Genomic DNA, 18607 nt, shown 5'->3' with positions numbered 1-18607 from the left:
GCCTCACAAAGAGACTCACAAAGTGTTATGTAAATATGATCTCTGTACAAGTTTCCTAATATTTTGACACCATTATTTCTCCAATCAGATGCCGGAAATCTTTCTATGTTCATGTTTGAAGGCAAGAAAGGCTGTTCGAATCCTATGCTGACTGTTTGGTTTCAATGCTAAATCAAGAAACACTTGTTTTTTGAAGCACCAGCAGTTACTGTCTAGAAGTCTTGTGACAGGCTGGAGTACGATATCATGAACTGAGTTTCTCTGAGGAGATGTGGTGAAAGTACTTCCATGTTGTATAATGGGAGAAACTTTCTGTGTTTGTATTTATAGGAAAAATCAATTACTAGGTAACCCCTCCTCACTAAGAACATCATCTGTATACTTCAGTGTACTTTGGGAAAGCATCAGCTATTCAGCTGGGATCCAAACCAAAAAGCACCATTCTTTTAATTTTGATATGTGGTGGTTTGGTTTTTTTGCCTACTTTTATATTGCAAAATGCAACTGAAACAAGGAGGATGGGATATCTTTCCCTTGGACCGATACCTGTCCCATCTTGTCTCTGTTATATTACTGGTCTGACAAGGCTAGAACAGCACTGTGCACAAAATATATCTGATGTATTAACACAATAAAGCTGTGTTGTGTTTAATTTATGGCTCAGTTTCAGTAACTTGTTTTGTGGCTTCTCCTAGCATCAGAAAATGTTGAGTGCATTAAACCTGATTTAACAATAGGGTATTATTCAATCTTTTACCCATTTATAAGAACAGTGGTCTTCTAATTTGCCTCCAGTATGTTTAAATTCCCTTAATGAAGTTAGAAATCAACTAAATAAGGAATACAGTTTTTCCCCTCATATCACAATGAAATCTAAAAACCAATTCAGCTGTTTTATGTCAATATATAGCAAGTGTGGATCTGTACTTTTTTGAACTGTTTTGAATAAACTACTATATTGTAATTCATTTTGTGGCAGAAACTGGAAACTGTTTCTGATTTTCTGCTTTGAGGTACATTTTGCCATGCCAGTGAATGCCAGTGTGAATACTGAAGGGAGAATAGGTCAAGACCCTGTAAACTCTTTGGTTGGTTATACTTTTCTTGAAGAAAAGATTCACCGTTTCCATGGTGATATTGTCCCATTCTAGAGCTGTAACAATGATTTTCTTCTGTGCTGCTCTTCTTTGCTGAGCATGCATCATTTATCAAACCTGGCAGTCTCTAAAACGTAAAAATTATCAGCTCTGCCAGTTAGAAAGCTAGAAATAAAACTTTGATACTAAGTCTATACACCTAAACTAAACCTTTCACAAATAGGACTTGGAATTGTTTGCAAATCCTGCCATGTAATTTTTAATATGTATTTTTTCCCACCAAAAATTTTTGTCTTTAAAAGGATCACATGCTTTCATCTAATATTGGTGTGGGCCATAATTTTTGATGGCGGTGGGGCAGCAGGGCTCTCTACAGCTTTGCTAAGTAGTCAAAGTCCACACTTTTCTGTGCAGGGGTGCAGGGTCTGGGACAAAGGTTCTGTGCAGGAGTAAGCTTGGGTTAGGAGGCTGGAATACAGGGGAGAGAGTGTAGGGTCTGAGTGGAAGTTTGGGTGAAGGAGGGAGTTGTGACCTGGAGCAGGGGATTAGGGTGCAGGTCCAGGAAGGACTATGGGTGCAGAAGATTCTGACATGGGGGGAGTAAGTGGGTACTTGATCTGGGAGGGAGTTGTGACCTTGATGGGGTGGGAAAAAGGGTTTGGGTGTTGACCTAGGGCAGGAGGATATAGTGACCTGGAATGCAGGAGGTGAACTGAGGTGCAGCAGGTGGTGGGGTGCTAGATGCAGGTTCTGGGAAGCACTTATCTAGACAGATTCCAGTCAGCAGCCCAAGAAAACCCTCATGCAGTCTCCCTGCCAGCTGACTGGCCAATGGGACCTGCTGTGGTTGTGCTGGAGGTGGGGGCAGTGTGCGAAGTCTCCCACCCTCACATGCATGGTGCAGACACCCACATGGAGCAGCCAGCTGTTTTTTGAGCGCCTGGTGTTGCAGCAGGCAGGGAGCCTGCATGAGGATCCCAGCAGGGCAGGTGACAGGCCAGATCCACAGGCTTGTCGGGCCAGATCTGTCCTGGGGACCATATTTGCTTTCCCCCTACCTAATACCATAATGGATAGTTAAACTGGGTTAAGTAAGAATTCCAAATGAAGAGGTATCTGTAAAGCACACAGATTTTCCTAACTTTAACTGTAATATATTTATGTAAGTGCCTGTCCAAAGCTCTGAGAAATCCTGCATTTAAAAGTACATACTATATAATAAAAATATATGTACACACATGCACATATACACCCATCAACCCCCTTTATAATATTTACTTAGTTCTTGGCAGTATTTTGATTTGACATTGATCTTTCTCCATTACAACAAATCTGAGTAAGCTTGTTTTACAGTCTCCATTTCTGTGTAATTTTCCATTGTACCCAGTATTTCATGAAGCATAGTTTCTTGGCCAACAAAGTCAAAGCTGTTTCAGTTTATGTCCGGTTACTATGTAGCATTTCAAAAAGGAGTTGCAGTTTCATGAGACATCAGTCAAAGAGGGCACCTTTTGTTAGATTGTCCCATTTGCTTGTTCATGATCTTCTCCTTCCCATTTCTCAGGCAGCATCTTTGTTTTAAAAACTTTGCATAGTTTTCAACCACTAGGTTCAACATATAATGGCCATGTCTACATGGACAGCTTCTATCAACAGAACAGTCCTTGGGTTGACAAAACTCACCAAGCATCTACACAGTTAAAGGGCTCTGTCAAGAGTTTGTCAACAAAACTCAGCTGTTCAGTTGGCAGTGTTATCCCTATTACCAGTCGGGAAAAGTACCTCTGCCTGCAGTGTTTTGTCAACAGAGTGCCTGTGTAGACAGCTCTGTCTATGCAGAGGGCTTCCAGTTCCCCAGGCAGCCTTCTTTGCATAGCTTCTGGTCAGCCATTCTGTTGAGAGAGGGCAGGGCAGTGTTGGCTACTCTCTGTTGACAGAGCAGATTGCTCTTTCGATCTAGACACCATCTGTTGACAGAGGCATTGCCGAGGTTTCTCTGACAGTGACTTCTGTTGACAGAGGCTGCCCATGTAGACATAGCCATATTGTATAACTAATCAATGCTTCCATTGTCGTGCTACATAAAAACTCAGCGCTATAAACTGATTGCGGAGCCGGTGCTAGGACATCCTTCTAGCTCTGAAAGGTTTTGTGCTGTCTATCCAATATATTTGATTGTGGGCCAGGGGTGCTGAAACAGTTTTTATTGTGTGTGTGTTGGGGGGGGGGGTGGAATGCTGAGAGCCATTGAACCAAACTGTAAATCCAGTATATATTGGAAACCATTTCAAGTCAAGGGGTGCTGCAGCACCCCCACCCCTGGACTCCTACTTCCAGCACCTGTTTTGTAGACCTGAAAGCTTAGCGAGCAAGTAGTTCAGTACTTCTGAGTAGCTCAGATCAGTGCTGTTTGGAGTATTAGCAAACAAACTTCCCTGAGGGGAATGAAAACTCAGTCAAGACCTATTCTTAAGTAGTTTCTTTGTCTGAGCTCAAGAGGAGCTGCAAGAGCCCTTACGAAATTAAGCACAGAAAATGTTCCATTTCCTTAATAGTTCAGCCATTTCATTTCTCCACTTTAGGTCATGTTGCACTTAGATGAGAGGTCTGGCACCTCACAGAACATCAAGAGTTAGATTAATACTTCATTAGCTGAAAGCTGAGATCAAGGTGACAGAGAGATTTTACAATAAGCCATAGGATAGGGAAACAATGTTGAAAGTGATGAGGTTCTTTTTTCAATATAGCATTAAACAGTGGGACAAAGCGGCTTTTTCGAATAAAAACAGGAAGCAGGTTCCAGAATGAAGCAACTCTGTAAGAATACCACCACCATACTTTTCTCAGGCTGCATTTGAGGCCAAAACATAGCACCCAAAGGAATTTCCCCACTTAAGTAGGGAAAAATTACTCTAGTCAATAAAGCTACCAGACTTTAGTAACTGATAAGAAAAAATCTGAATTTTCATATAAGCACTTGCAGCTCCAGGGAAACTATTTATATTGTGCCCAACAATGTAAGTTGTGAATTTATCCCACTATTTTTATGCACATGTGTGATTAAGAGCATATCATTTTGAGGGACCACAAAATTCACAGCTATGTCTACACTAGAAACATCTGTCTACAGAAGTTACTGTTGGAGGAGGTGTTCTGACAAAACTTCTGTCAACAGATTGTGTCTACATATGACAAAATCCCCCCTGCCCCCCCCACCAGTGTCCACACAGATTTTTTTTTGTTGACAGTTTGTCAACAAAATGCATTTTGTGTGCAGACCTTCTGTGCGTTTTTTGTCTCCAAAACCTCAGTTTTGTCTATAAAATTCTCTATGTAGACATAGCCCATGAGTGTGCCAATATTCATACAACCAGGGATCATACTCTTGTCTTGTTAATGTGAGGATATGCCAAGAAAATCAAAATCAAGGTTTCCAATATGGTACAGAGTATCACAATTAGATGTTGGAGCTAGTATCTGTACTAAAGGACCTCTTAGTAGCATGTTTATAAGGGTCTAGAAAAGTTCTCAACACTGTTTGCATATTGGGCTTGGGAATGGCTACTTGTGTATTTCAAGGTGGTATAAGCTGGTGACACAAACTTGAAGTAGCTGAATTGTTGTTTGCTTAAATATTTGTTGCCTTAACTGGAAATCTTATTGGGATGATTCTTGGGGCTGTGCTAACAAAGCCTTTTTGGCCAAATCCAGTTGAGGATAATGATGATTTTCTCTGACTCAGGGTTGAATTGCAATCTGTTTTCTAAAGTCTTCCATAGTTGACACTTGTGACTTTAGTATTTGATTTTTAGTTTCTTTAATGAGGATTTTCAATTGTCACCCAGGTTCCAGATGTGATCAGCAGCATAAGGCAAGTTTCCAAAGCAGCCCTGAAAGAGGATTCCAAGCCTGGTAAGGATAGTGAAGATGCCTTCTATAATTCCCAAAAATTTGAGGTTTTGTACTGTGGAAAGGTGACTGTGGCCCATAAGAAAGCCCCATCCACTCTAATTGATGACTGCATTGAGAAATTCAGCGTACATGAGCGCCAGCGCCTGAAATTGTTGAGTGAGCAGCGGAGCACAGATTCCAACTCTGACTTAACCTTATACGAAGGAGACGTGCCAGCTTCTCCATCAGATAGCCCATTTGAGGAGCCAGATGGCACAAACGCCACCCCTGGGCACACTGCAATCTTCACAATTGGCGGCCAGACCAACCTGGCTGGCTCCCGTGTCTCCTTCCCTGAGCGGATTTTGGAGGACTCTGGCTTCGATGAGCAGCAGGAATTCCGCTCCCGCTGCAGCAGCGTCACAGCAGTTATGCAGAGGAGGGTTCATGACACCAGCTTGAAAATGCAGTCACGTAGGAGACACGCAAGTGCTCCCAGTCATGTTCAGCCCTCGGACTCGGAGAAGAACAGAACAATGTTGTTTCAGGTAGGTACCATGGCAGTACCTGCAATTTCATGCGTACAATAGAATTAGTAGAGCTTGACTTATACCATTATTATCACTGCTGCATGTTGAAACTTTTTACATGGATAATTTCTGGTAAGCTAAAAAATTTGCTTTTCTATTTTGTATTATAATACATGGAACCATACTGGGAAACTGAAAATAACACTGAATAATTTGTGTCCCAGTTATTTGCGAGAAGCCTTAAGTTTAAAACCTATGAGAGCTGGTAAACTTGAAGGGACTATAACTGCTTTATCTGGCAATTTGGCAGTATTTAAGAGACTGTGCATTCTATCTTAGATTCTCATGCTAGTATTCAGGTGTCTTTCAGTTTTGTGGATTGATTCTCTAGCCATAACTATTTTTTTTATCTTTTTAAGGCAAGTGAACAAGTCTCCTGTTGATGTTACTAAAATGAGTAAGCAGTTTAAGCTATGAAAAATAAAATGCAGATTGACTCATTCACTTTTTCAGTAAATTTCAGGGATGCTAAGAAATTTCTTTATGTAGAATAGAAATTGTCCATCTTAAAAGTATAATTTTTCAATAGCCTTTTTGTAAGATCAGCACAAGAGCTTGTCCCCAAATCCTTTACTCTTTCCTCTCTCCCCTGAACTGCATTTAAAGATTTCTGAACATATGTGTTGAGGTAACAAAAGAAAATTATTAGAACAGGTAACTCATGAAAGGAAAGAGGGGCTGCTAATTCTTAAGGATTTTCTTTTTCCCCCCTATTTTGGGGAACAGACTTGCATTTTCATCCTCTTGAGAAATTCTAACGGATGTGAGGAAATGTATCACCATTTAGAAACACACACCCTGTCACTAGTGATGAAAAAGGCTTAGCTGAAAAAACCCTCAAGCTCCACAGGCTGTATTCATGTACCCCTGGGAAGAAAACAGAAGGGAAATACACTACAACTGTCAATCTGTTCTTACTGACCATTTAAAAAGAGTCTAAATGCATAACCTTTATTTAAAACAAGCAAACAACTGAAGATCCAAACGGTTGTACTTAAATTTTTAAAAATTCATCTGATTGGGGGTTTTGGGGTCTAATAAGGCTTGTAACTTCCCACAATTTGTTTCAGGTCTGTTTAACACAGCCTTAGTTAGACGTCTTTTGGCAGAATGAAGCTAAACTAAAGCTCTGTTAAACACACTTGAAACAAATCTAGGTAAGTGATGTTAAAATGAAAAACGTCTGTTTTTCTGCCAACCCCCCACTCCCAGCTGAATATTTTTGCTGTGTTATTGTCATTTTATGCAATTCCTGTCCCTTATTTTCCTTGTTCCCTAAAAGCGAAATTCTGCCATCTTTGTTCACTGAGTAAATTGTTGGTCAATATGAATAGCTAAAGCAAAGGTAGCAAAATCTGCCCAATTATTGATCTTCATTTAGTGTATTAATCATTTTTGCCTTATGAAATAGTCTGATTTTATTTTCAAGGTTGGGCGATTTGAAATTAACCTCATCAGCCCAGACACCAAATCTGTTGTGCTTGAAAAGAATTTCAAAGATATCTCCTCATGTTCTCAGGTACGTATTTATTGAGTAAGTCCAGAAGCATCTGGGAAGGGGCTTTTTCGATTTGGAGTTGCTGTGGTGACAGCAGAAAGAGGCAATCAAAGTTTTTGATGATATTTTAAATGAAAACACAGTACAGAATATTCTTAAATTATTTTATTTTAATTAATACTTATGTAACTAGATTTTTCACTTTCTCCATAGAACCCTAACAACAACATGGTAGAATAACTAAGCTGTGCCCTCTCTGCTACCCCCATTGGGCACTGAGAAATGCTAAGTATAATCTAGAGAGTGATGTTTAAGGTAACCATATTTTGAATGTGACGAAGAACATCTGCTACAGTTTAGAAGTGACAAAGTGCAGTGTGAGTTTGCTGATGACACCAAAAAAAAAATGGATCAGATGTTAAAACTCCATCATCCAATTCCTACCATTGTGGATTACAGGGATAGATGTTCTCCTTTGTAATAGATCAGGCAGAAGTTATTCAAAGTATGGAGGCTCAGAACATACGAATGCCATTTACTGGTTTGTGTTTCCTCCCTCAACCTGGTAATATCAGCACAAATATAAAAGGAAGCAGAGTCCCTGTCTCAAAGAGCTCCTAATATAATGATATAAACAGAACTAGTGAAGTTCTGTGAGGTGTAGCATCAGTTCTGGTCACCTTTGCTAGATGTGAATTACATTAAAGGAAAGACACGACTCTGTTCAATTTGCCAGTAACCTGAAATCTGCAGTTTGGAGGTGCTCTGAGATGGAACATTGTATTTCTGTGAGGACTTCTAGGAATAAAAGGAGTACAGCTGTTATGTGTCCCTCTCCCCAGTGTGGGATTAGCTCTGCAGCCAAGGTGTGGGCAGAACTGTGACTTCTGCCTGTATATGGAGAAAATATTAATAGCAGCGATTCTGAGGTCTGTGCATTCTGCACAAGAGCTATCTCAGTAACCCATCTTAGGCTTGGTTGTATGCATTTTTACAAACTGAAATAAACAAGATGAGGAGGCTCTTTGCACTTCTCCTTTGCCACCATAGGTCTTCACACAAAATTGGTTTCCTTTTTGTCCAAGTGTGATCCCTAAACCAAATCATTTTCTTCACCCTTCTCTTGCCTTATTTCACATTTCCTCATCCTACAGTTAAGTGTGTGCCACAGCAGGTAACCAGGGTATGTCTACACGGGCACAAATCGTCGAAATAGCCATGCTAATGGCCATTTCGAAGATTACTAATGAGGCACTGAATTGAATGTTCAGCACCTCATTAGCATTAGGACGCTTCTGGCAATGGCACTTCGAAAGCACCGCTTTAGAAAGCGTGTGGCTACACAGGGGTCCTTTTCAAAAGGACCCCGCACCTTTCGAAATCCCCTTATCCCAATCACTGATCGGAATAAGGGAATTTCGAAAGGTGCAGGTCCTTTCAAAAAAAACCCTCGTGTAGCCACGCCGAGCCATGCACTTTTGAAAGCTGCACTTTCGAAGTGCCGTGGCCAGAAGCATCCTAATGCTAATGAGGTGCTGAATATTCTATTCAGTGCCTCATTAGTAATCTTTGAAATATGGCTATTTCGAAGATATGTGCCCGTGTAGACACAGCCCAAAGGTATGCTTCTGAAGATTATCAGAAGTCTGTAAATGCATACCCTTGAGGTTCTTAGACCAGCATCTGATCCAGAAGTACTTTTTGTGAGATGTTAAATTAACCGCATTCAAAAATCTTCCCTTGTATGGCTACATATCCAGCAAATAAAATCTGGGATTAGCACTTTCTGTTGCTTCTGGTATAGGGGTAAGGGGACTGCAAGTGAAATGGAGAAATCTGGTCTGTGTAGGCAAACAATAAAGATGGATCCATAATGTCTTTAGCTCATACAAATCAGGCAGATGCACAAGAAGAAGAGGCAGGAAAGGATCCTGCAGGTGAACCCAGGAGCAGCTCAAGAGAACACCACCATCAATAACATCATTGATATTTAAATATAGTAGAAACTGGCCTATTATCTAGACAGTCCTCTCTGTTCCTGCCCTCCTCTTAACAGAGGTAAGGTGGATGAAGTAATACCTTTCTATTGGACCAGCTTCTGTTGGTAAAGGAGACCAGTTCTCAAACTGCAACAAGTTCTTTGTGTCTGGGGAAACTTACTCCAAAGTATCACAACTAAGTACGACATCTAACCAATATGCTAATGCTAGCCTTAGAACATGGGAGTTTATGTTCAGATTGTCTGCTAACTACTTGTGCTAAACTATCTGTTCAATTTTGTATTTAGCCATGACACTGAGTGCCTTTCCCTGACATGAAGAATTCTCTGTAGGTCTAAGGCATATCTCTTTCAAACAGAAGTTAATCCAGTAAAACATGCTATCTCACCTATCTTGTCTCTGTAATATCCTGGGGCCAACAGGGCTGCAACTTCTTCCCAACTGGGCTTATGTAAGCAATAAATCACTTCAGATTACATTTCATTTTAGTATTTTAGGTAGTCTTTGACTGGCACATAACTTGTGTGGGTAGTAAAAATAAAAGCTATATTGGGAACTAAAGTAAGTAGGTGCTAACAAAATTATTTCCAAAACATCTGTGACAGAAAAAATGAGCTCATTTGACAAAACAAACAAACAGTCAAAAAAAACTCCTCAAACAATCCAGCAACTCTGGAGAATTCTTATAGTCAATAGAAATTAAATATTAGTTATACAGAGCTCATCAGCATTTGTTCACTGTTAAACACCCTGTGGTAGCCAGTGTGATAGCTTGCAATATTTACCCTCATGAGTTCACAGTTGATTAAAATGAAGGGTGTATGTAACCATCGCACCAATATCTATTTAGGGTTATTTTACTTCTGCCCTAATAAACGTGCTGCTTTTCTATGGTATGAGTGTGCTGGGGGCTTCATGTCAGAATACAAAATGCAAGTGCTGAATTTGTCTAATTGACCAAGTCACAAATATAAATGATACAATTTTATATGGCTGTATATATAATCCCAAGAGTCAGAGAGCTGTGTGGGTTTCTTGTCAAGCCTCATTGAGCTTGTGAGTAATCTAGAAAAATTATCACGTGTCCTGTTGATATGACAAGTCAAGATGCCCTAGTAGAAAACAGGGCTGGAAGTACAGTTAACAAGCAAACTTGCTATGCTATTTTCAGGTACAGTGACACAAGTGTCATCTCACCTTCCCTTATGCAAGGAAATGAGAAAATTTGGAAGACCGCAATAGATTTTGCTGTAATTCTTCCTAGATTTGTGTTAAAACAGTTTTTGCCGAGTCTGGGAATTGGTCTGGTTTCTTTAAGTAAATATGTAAGTTTAACCAAAAATAAATGTCAGAATGGTGGTGCTTTTGTAGGTATAAAATCTATCACTTCCTACTTTGTGAATTGAAGGCCCTGAGCTGCCACAGGGGAAATGGTATGAATTGCCTCCCAGTGGTATAAGGTGAGAAGAGGGGCTAAGCTGGACTAATTGAATCCAAGAAAAATGTTTCTAAGATAAAAATTTATCAGGAGGAAAGAACTTGAGCCTGACACACACATTCATAGGCTGTGTGTGTGTGTGAACTAAGAGTTGCTGGGTTTTACATCAGCAACTGTCCAGCTTTTTTATTCACTACAAATTCTCTATATTGGGAAAGGAGCAGTAGATCACTTTTGGCAAGAGCTGAAATCCAACTGTCACTGTATTTTTCTGAACTGCTTTGCACTATTATAAAATTCACATTTCAGTGAGTCTTTTACAATTTTTTCAGGGTATACAACATGTTGACCACTTTGGTTTTATTTGTCGGGAATCTATTGAACCTGGGATAAGCCAGTATGTTTGCTATGTGTTCCAGTGTGCAAGTGAATCTTTGGTAAGTAATTAACAAACTGTTATGGTAGTGTACACCAAGTTTGTAATTCAGTGGTGTGGAAAATCCACACCCTTGAGCGTTATAGGTGTGCTGGCCTCTCTATGTAGACAGCAGTATGTTGACAGGAGGGCTTCTCCCAGTAACATAGCTACTGAGAGGTAGAATTCCTGCACTGATGTGAGTGGCTATCCCATCAGTATAGTTAGTGTCTTCCCTAAGTGCTACAGTTGTACAGCTACATCGGTGCAGCTGCTCTACTGATGTACTGTGTAGATAAGCCCTCAATTTTCACATATTGGCATTTTTTTAATCGGAGGTTTTCAAAACACTTTATAATGCCTGACTCTCTAGCTGTATGATGTAAGTGTTATACCCACTTTCCATACAGGTAAACGGAGGCTCAGCAATTCAGTATCTGCTTTATATTGTGAATACATACCTAATCCTGTCCCCTGCACTCACAACAGAATTAAGTAATGTTTAGACCATCATTGACCAGTGATTCTCTAATCTGCTCTTAAAAACCTCCAATGACAGAGATACCACAACCATCCAGTGCTTAATTGCCCTGACAGCTGGGAAGATTTTCCTATTGTCCAATTAATACTCCCTTGCTGCAATTCAAGCCTATTGCTTCTTGTCCTTAGAGGGTAAGGAGAACACTTTTTTTTTTCCCCCCTCCTTCATCTTTGTAACAACCTACTGACATGTACCTTGTGAACTGGGGCCAAATTACTAAATTAGTAACAGAACTGGAAATAGAATTTGTATGTACTGAGTTCCAGTCCATGGCTTCTAGTACTAAGCTGTCGTACTCCTCCCTTAAAGTGTGCGTGCGTGCGTGCGCACACACACACACACACACACACACACACACACACACACACACACACAGAAATAAGAGGGACTTCACATTTGAATTAGAAAATTTGGATTCTGCATAATGAATCGTTGAAGTGCGTGACATAATGGACGTGACACCAAATAGTATTATCAATAACCATGGGCTCAGTACCCTTTGGTGTCTGATGCCTCTCTCACTATTCCTTTCCCTCTTTCCCTGTCTAGTGCCGAGTGGCTTAGTTTCTGTGTCACCAAATAGCCATTGTGGTTATAAGATACAGCATACTTAATTGTTAGATATGACATATATAAAGTAATGCCTTTCCAAAATTTTCTTATGGAGGGAAAGACAAGATGGATGAAGTGGTAACTTTCATTGGACCAACTTCTGTTGGTGAAAGTGGCAGACTTCCAAACTGCAGAGAGCTCTTTTAATGACCAGTACAAAGAAACCATATTAACTGATGGTACTGTGACTTACTAGTGCTTCAAAGTGAAAGATCAGCATGAATTTCTAGAAGATAGGCAGTATTTCCTCTAATAAAGAACGGCCTAACTGCCCTTACTTAGAGCTACAAAAAGAGGGAGTGAATTCATATGTATTTGATTTTTTTACAATTTTCAAGAATCAAATTGTTAACCAACTCCGTAACTGTGTAGAGGGAAAAAAAAAAAGATGAAAATACTTGTTTTTAATCAAAATTCAAACTTTTGATAAATGTTTAATGAGTATAATTTTGATCAGCTTTATTAACTTCAGAGCACAAAACAATGCATAAATACTTGAGCATTATGGAGGAGTGAAGCAGTTCTTAGAGGCCTAAGCTTTCTTATCGGTGGTTCAAAGATTGTTGGGCTAGATCCTCAGGTGGGGGTAACAAGCACAGCTTTATTGGAGTCCATGAAACTGGACTACTTTAGACCTGCTAAAGATCTCGCCCATTGTCAAAATTTGAGAGAGAACCAAACTGATTGAGTGGTCAGCTGTTTGTCATTTTAAAGGAAAATATGTCTTCATCTGAGTGGTCAATCTGATCCCTGGTAATTCACCAGTAATCTAAAAGAAAGAAAGGAGTTGGTTTATAAATCAATAAAACCCTCATCCTTAAGTCCCTTGCATATTACAAGACTAATAATATTTCACTCCCAGCAAGTGTTTAAATGGTTAGAGGCATGGAAAAGAAACCTGCTGTCTGTAAAAGCAGACTGTTAGGCTGTGCTGTTGTAATTGTGTATGCACACCACAAGCCTTGTGAAATGTTAGTGACAGGACAAGAATAAATTGAGTTGAGTTGTGAGAAGCCAGCTAGAGCCTACCAATAACATTAATCAAATAATTTTCATTTAATTACGTAAATGACACATACCACAGTGCAAACTCACTAATTCATTCAGGCAAAGCTTTACTTGATGATCAACAGAACACTTTTATAACCCTAGTCCTCCTTTTGTGATCCTAGTTTGAATAGTGACAGAGAGAGAGCCGTGTTAGTCTGTATCTTGCAAAACAAAAAAGCAGTCATGCAACACTTTAAATACTAACAAAATAATTGATTAGGTGATGAGCTCTCATGGGACAGACCCACGTCTTAGTTTGAATGTTAGCAGACTGCTTGTAGACAGAAACCTGAATGTGCAATCATGTTCCATCCCTCACAAATGTACCTCACAGAAGGCTGATAGATAACCGGAAAGAACTGGGTCTAAATTATGATCTTTGAAAGCCCTCTAAGAATTGAACCATCAGTTCCAACACAATTCCTTCTGCCAGGCAGAAACAAGAAAGTGGGCTGATTAGCTTTTAATAAGTGTGCCCTTAAAATACATAAGGGGAAAGAAGGCTCCAAGAAGTCAGTCTTCCAGGCATGAAAGCACATTTGCATATCTATCCCAGTTGAGGAGAAAATGATCACCTCTGACCTTTTTCCCAGGCAAAACAAAGATTTACCCTACCCAGTGCTGCAGTGTGTGGGAACACTGCGTTGCAGTATTTGTGGTGCTAGGAGAGGAAAGAGCAGGACCCAGACTGGAGTCTGGAAAAGAGTAAATAAGGATGAGTTATTTATTGGTTACAAAGAAACTCATAGCTTGTCCTTCAAATCCTTTGATTCAAATGAGTCGGGGGCCAAGAGACTGGTACCTAAAGATTCTGATATGCCCAAGAGAATAAAACTGCAACAACAGATCAAAATTATTTTGTTCTTTAGAGACTTAAATCTGAGCAATTGAAAACTATTTTAGGAGAAAATGCCATATGTAATTGTTTCTGTGAGAAGAGACAATAAACCCTTTACTCTGAGCATCACTATTGCAACCAAGCTAAAATCAAAGTGTCATGGACGTAGAGGTCATAATAGCTATTTGCAATTAAAATAAGTAAGCAAGTAAAATATAATCCCTGGGCACTGTAGGAGACCCAATTTTCAAGCCTGAGTGCTTGAAGTTACTATTTATTGCTTGGTTCCCACCCCCGTAGGTGTTCATTTTCAGAAGGAACTGTGGATGTGCAACATTACGGAACTAGGCCAGTAAATTCCCAGAAGAATCCACAGACATACATAGAGAATTTTTGAAAGTTCTCTAAATGGCCAAATTTTTAAAGGTGTTCAAGCACACACCAGTGTAGATAGTCATGTAGGTCCTTTTTAAAATCCCACCGGGCTCCTTATTCTTATTGATTTCAATGTCCCTTGTCTGATAACACTCTTGAAATCAATAGAAAGTTAGGAATAAGACCTTTGATCTCTGGACCATTAGACTACTGAACATTTTTACAATCTATTAATTTATGCAGTATGAACAAGGAAACAACATTCCTAACAAATACACTGTCTATTGTGGAATGACTTCAGGACAAACCTGACCTTCTATGACATTTTCCCCCTTTTATATTGTCTTGTAAAACACCACCCAGTTTTCAGTGTGTTTTGTTTCTTTTTGTTCTAGGTTGATGAAGTAATGCTCACCCTGAAACAAGCCTTTAGCACTGCTGCAGCTCTGCAGAATGCCAAGACTCAGATTAAACTGTGTGAGGCTTGCCCTATGCACTCTTTACACAAACTCTGTGAAAGAATCGAAGGTATCAATTCAGTTTATTTTCAGTTATAAAGAACATTTTCTTTTTCACTCCAGAAGCACCACAGTGCATCAGCTCTTAGTTTTATTAAAACCTATTTAATTGTTTAAATCTCAGTTTAGTTAAAGATGAAAAAAATTCGCATGACCACGGTACGTAGCCAAGAAATTGAGTGGAGTGGTTGTTATTGCAATAGTTATCTTCTATGTGTCCCCTTAAAGCTCTTGCTATAAATATTACATTTTTCTGTCTCTGTCTCTCTACTACTGTTATCTTTGTTAGCTTATTCAAAAATTCTCAACATAGTTCTGTGAACACCTTTGGAGACCATTGTTTTTTAAGGAAGGTTTTAAAGGTGATAGTGAATGAAGGGATGGTAATAAGACATCAATTTTAGACTTTCTTTTTTTATTCTTAATTTTGTTTGTTTTTTCCCATGCATCTGAGTGCTTTATGTATTTCATTATCTTGTTTTATTGCATGAAATATGATAGCAAAATAGGAGATTATTATCCTTGTTTAATTTGATATTAAAGAATTTAGGACCAGTGCGTGGCTTCAAATCTGTGGACACAGTTCTGACTTGAAGGGCAGTTTAATATGCCACAATATGGTGTTTTGATATTTTGTAGGATGGTTATTAGAAATAACATAAAGATGGTAAATGGAACCTACATACATAATATAGTATGATATACTCTCTCTTCACTAAAAGTTGGTGTGTGCACACAAAGTTGTCTATCGCTTTTGTACAAGGTATTGTGATGAACACCACAAACTTCTGTTTCTCAGCTCCCTCTGATGGACAAAAGCACAAGAAAACTTGATAGAAACTTTTTTCAGAAGTAATTGTAAAATATTTTGCTGCAGTGTTTTTGGTTTGTTTTATTTTAAATATTTGAGGTTTTTGGGCTTCAGGGAGAACTGAAAACTGTTGAATTGCCAAAAAGTTTATTGTAAAGGAAGCCGAACGCTTTTTAAGACTGGATGTTCAGTTGCATCAAATTACTCTGCCAAACTTGAACCATTCAGGTTGAAATCCTCTATTCTAGTGGTCTGTATCAGTCTAAACAGTTTTTTTTTTTTTTTTAAATGTTCAAATAAAGTGGTTCAGTGGCTTCAGAATGTGGTTGGAAATTGTTGTTTTGGCTAACGTTAAAGTCTTATCTTTTAAATTAAGATGTTCTAGTTCTTCTATTCTTTCAGGAGAGACATTGAAATTGTTTTGGGCTTTTTGCTCCCCTCCCCTCCCCTCCCCTCCCCTCCCTGTGAAAATCCATTCAAATTTGGCTGGGTTATTGACTTCTGATAATTGTTGCTTTCCCAGAGTATAGTCTGTTCTCAAGCTGACCTGGACATTTTGCTGTAGTTACTACACCCCGTAGCTAAAGTTGCTGTGGCCCAGGAACAGCAATTAGGAGTTGGTAGTCTGTTCTCTCCTGTATGCTGAATGATGCACCTTCCAGCACCCAGAAGACATTGAGAAGAAGGAAGTAGCCTGACTTGAATGTACAAGAGAAGATGGGAGACAAGGGCAAGTTGGGCAGTGTTTGCTGGAGAAAGGGGAACAGCTTTGTATCTCTTAGAGCTTTTCACTGTGGTACTCTATGCAATTCCTCACCAGATAGGATTCCCTACCCACTGTTAAAATAAGGCACTGAATTCTTACCTCAGGATGATCTAGTGAGAATAGACAAATTAAGAGATTGGTATTGTAATGATTTTGAAAAGTACATTGTAAATAGTTTTTTAATGGGAAAGTGTTCTAAAATCCTTATGTTTCATTTATTTTAAAAGTGTGTTATATTTGTGTAGCTTTTATAGCAGCACAGGTAGGAATCTTGGGGTAGTCCTGTGAATGAATTAAGTTATAGTAGTTCTCAGACGATCTGTTTTTAATATTTTTTCCCCTAAGGTCTTTACCCTCCAAGAGCCAAACTTGTAATTCAGAGGCACCTGTCATCACTCACTGATAATGAGCAAGCAGACATTTTTGAACGTGTTCAGGTAATAAAGCCAATGTGGTTCTTGTTTTCTCCCATATTTATGCAGGTTTTGACTTCCCTCCTATTCTGGAAATCTTTTTTGTGTCTGTGGGCATGCCTATGTGCAAAGGTTTGCACTCAACTTCCTGAGTTTCCTGTGGTCAGTGGACTGTACTTTAAATTGGGAAATACCCATATTTTTCCTTTCAGCTATATTTAGTTTTCTTGCTTATAGTCCTCTGCAGTAATAGTCCACATTAGTTTATTCTTCAAAATTATTATTGTACAATATCCAATTTAAAGTGATTTGAGAAAGTGCTGTATGGGAACAGTTCAGTTCCTAACTCTACAATAAATGTCTCATGTGACCCTACGTAAGGTTATTTAATCCATCTGTAGTTCTGTTCCTCGTGTGTAAAATGGGGAAGATGCTACTTCCCGATCATGTGGGGAGATGTGGGCTGAGTTCTTCAATGTGTGTGAGACGTTCAAGTAATGAAGTGATGTGGACAGTTAAAAATAAATCCTAGTCATAGAATAACTTCAAAGGTTGGACCTCTCTAGTGCAGAACACTCTCGTCCAGCAACTTCTGTGATCTGGCATGATTTTATTTAGCCGGAGGACCACTTACCACGGGTGTAGCCAACTTTCCCGTGGTCCCATAAAGTTTGTTTACAGCCACCAGTCCTCACTCATTGTTCTGTGCTGTTGATTGTTTTGGCTTAGCAGAAATGGGTCTGTTTTTCCTCTAAGATCTTCATGATGGCCTCATCATTTTCCTCAAACCAGTCTTGGTGAAATCTCTTTTTCAGTCCTAGTGTTGACTTGGCTGACTCTGTCACCAGGGTTTTGAACTGGTCCCACTTTTGTGTTGGGTCTCCAGTCAGAGGTCCATGGGACGTCAGCACTTCGTCAAGGCAGGCTGTGAATTTCTCACAATGACCAGTATGTTGCAGCTTCCCAATTTGTTGAAGGAGGGTCTGACAACCTTGAGCTTCTTGCAGTGCAGTGGTGTGATGTGAAGCATAAGGACTGATCTGACGAGTCTATGATCAGTCCAGCACTCAGCTCTCCGCATGGCCCTGGTGATCTTAACATCTTGAATGTCCCACCTATGACAGATGACAGTCAATCAGGTGCCACTGTTTTGATCTCAGGTGCATCCATTTAGTCTTGTATTTATTGGCTTGCCTGAAGAGAGTGTTGGTAATCATCAGGTCATTTTTGGCACATAAGCTCAGCAGAGGGCGGCCATTGGCATTCATGTTACCCACACCATGATGCCCCAGCACTCATTTCTAGGTCCTACAGTCCTTGCCGACCCTGGCGTTGAAGTCACCCAACAGGAGAAGCTTGTCACTAGGAGGAGTTGCTTTCACAAGATGGTCAAGATCCTCATAGAAACTTTCTTTTGCTTCATCGCTGCTAGTCAGTGTGGGGGGCATAAGTACTGATGACTGTAAGATGGTGAGGGGTGTTGAGGGGGAAGCAGAGCTTGACCAGACTTGATCTGTGCTGTTATTTAGCTGTAATTTACCCCTAAATGTCTTCTAAGAACCCAGTAAGCAGTGGGAGTGTTGGTAATGTTCTGGACAACATTGACCTCCCATGGTCCAACAAATTCTCTTGTTTGGCGCAAGTGATGTCCCAGTGTTGCTGGGTGAGAGAGGTGCAACCTGTGATTCCAACATTCCTTAAAATTATTTACACACAAGTATTCACTCTGGAGGTTCATCCTATAAGCAACAAGA

General features: G+C 39.7%; 1 protein-coding gene across 2 annotated transcripts in view; it reads left to right on the top strand.

The window, feature by feature from the left end:
- Positions 1 to 18607, top strand: part of TBC1D4 (TBC1 domain family member 4) — a 171495-nt gene that overhangs the window by 81476 nt on the left and 71412 nt on the right. For both annotated transcript variants that reach the window (XM_074988846.1, XM_074988852.1), the window contains exons 2-6: positions 4943 to 5536; positions 7008 to 7097; positions 10847 to 10951; positions 14741 to 14873; positions 16786 to 16877. In XM_074988846.1, the coding sequence (XP_074844947.1) occupies positions 4943 to 5536; positions 7008 to 7097; positions 10847 to 10951; positions 14741 to 14873; positions 16786 to 16877 (1014 nt within the window). The remainder of the gene's footprint in view (positions 1 to 4942; positions 5537 to 7007; positions 7098 to 10846; positions 10952 to 14740; positions 14874 to 16785; positions 16878 to 18607) is intronic.

The sequence above is a fragment of the Carettochelys insculpta genome, chromosome 1 (genome assembly GCF_033958435.1).
Source record: "Carettochelys insculpta isolate YL-2023 chromosome 1, ASM3395843v1, whole genome shotgun sequence".
Lineage (NCBI taxonomy): Eukaryota > Metazoa > Chordata > Testudines > Carettochelyidae > Carettochelys > Carettochelys insculpta.
This window is presented reverse-complemented; position numbering and strand designations above follow the sequence as displayed.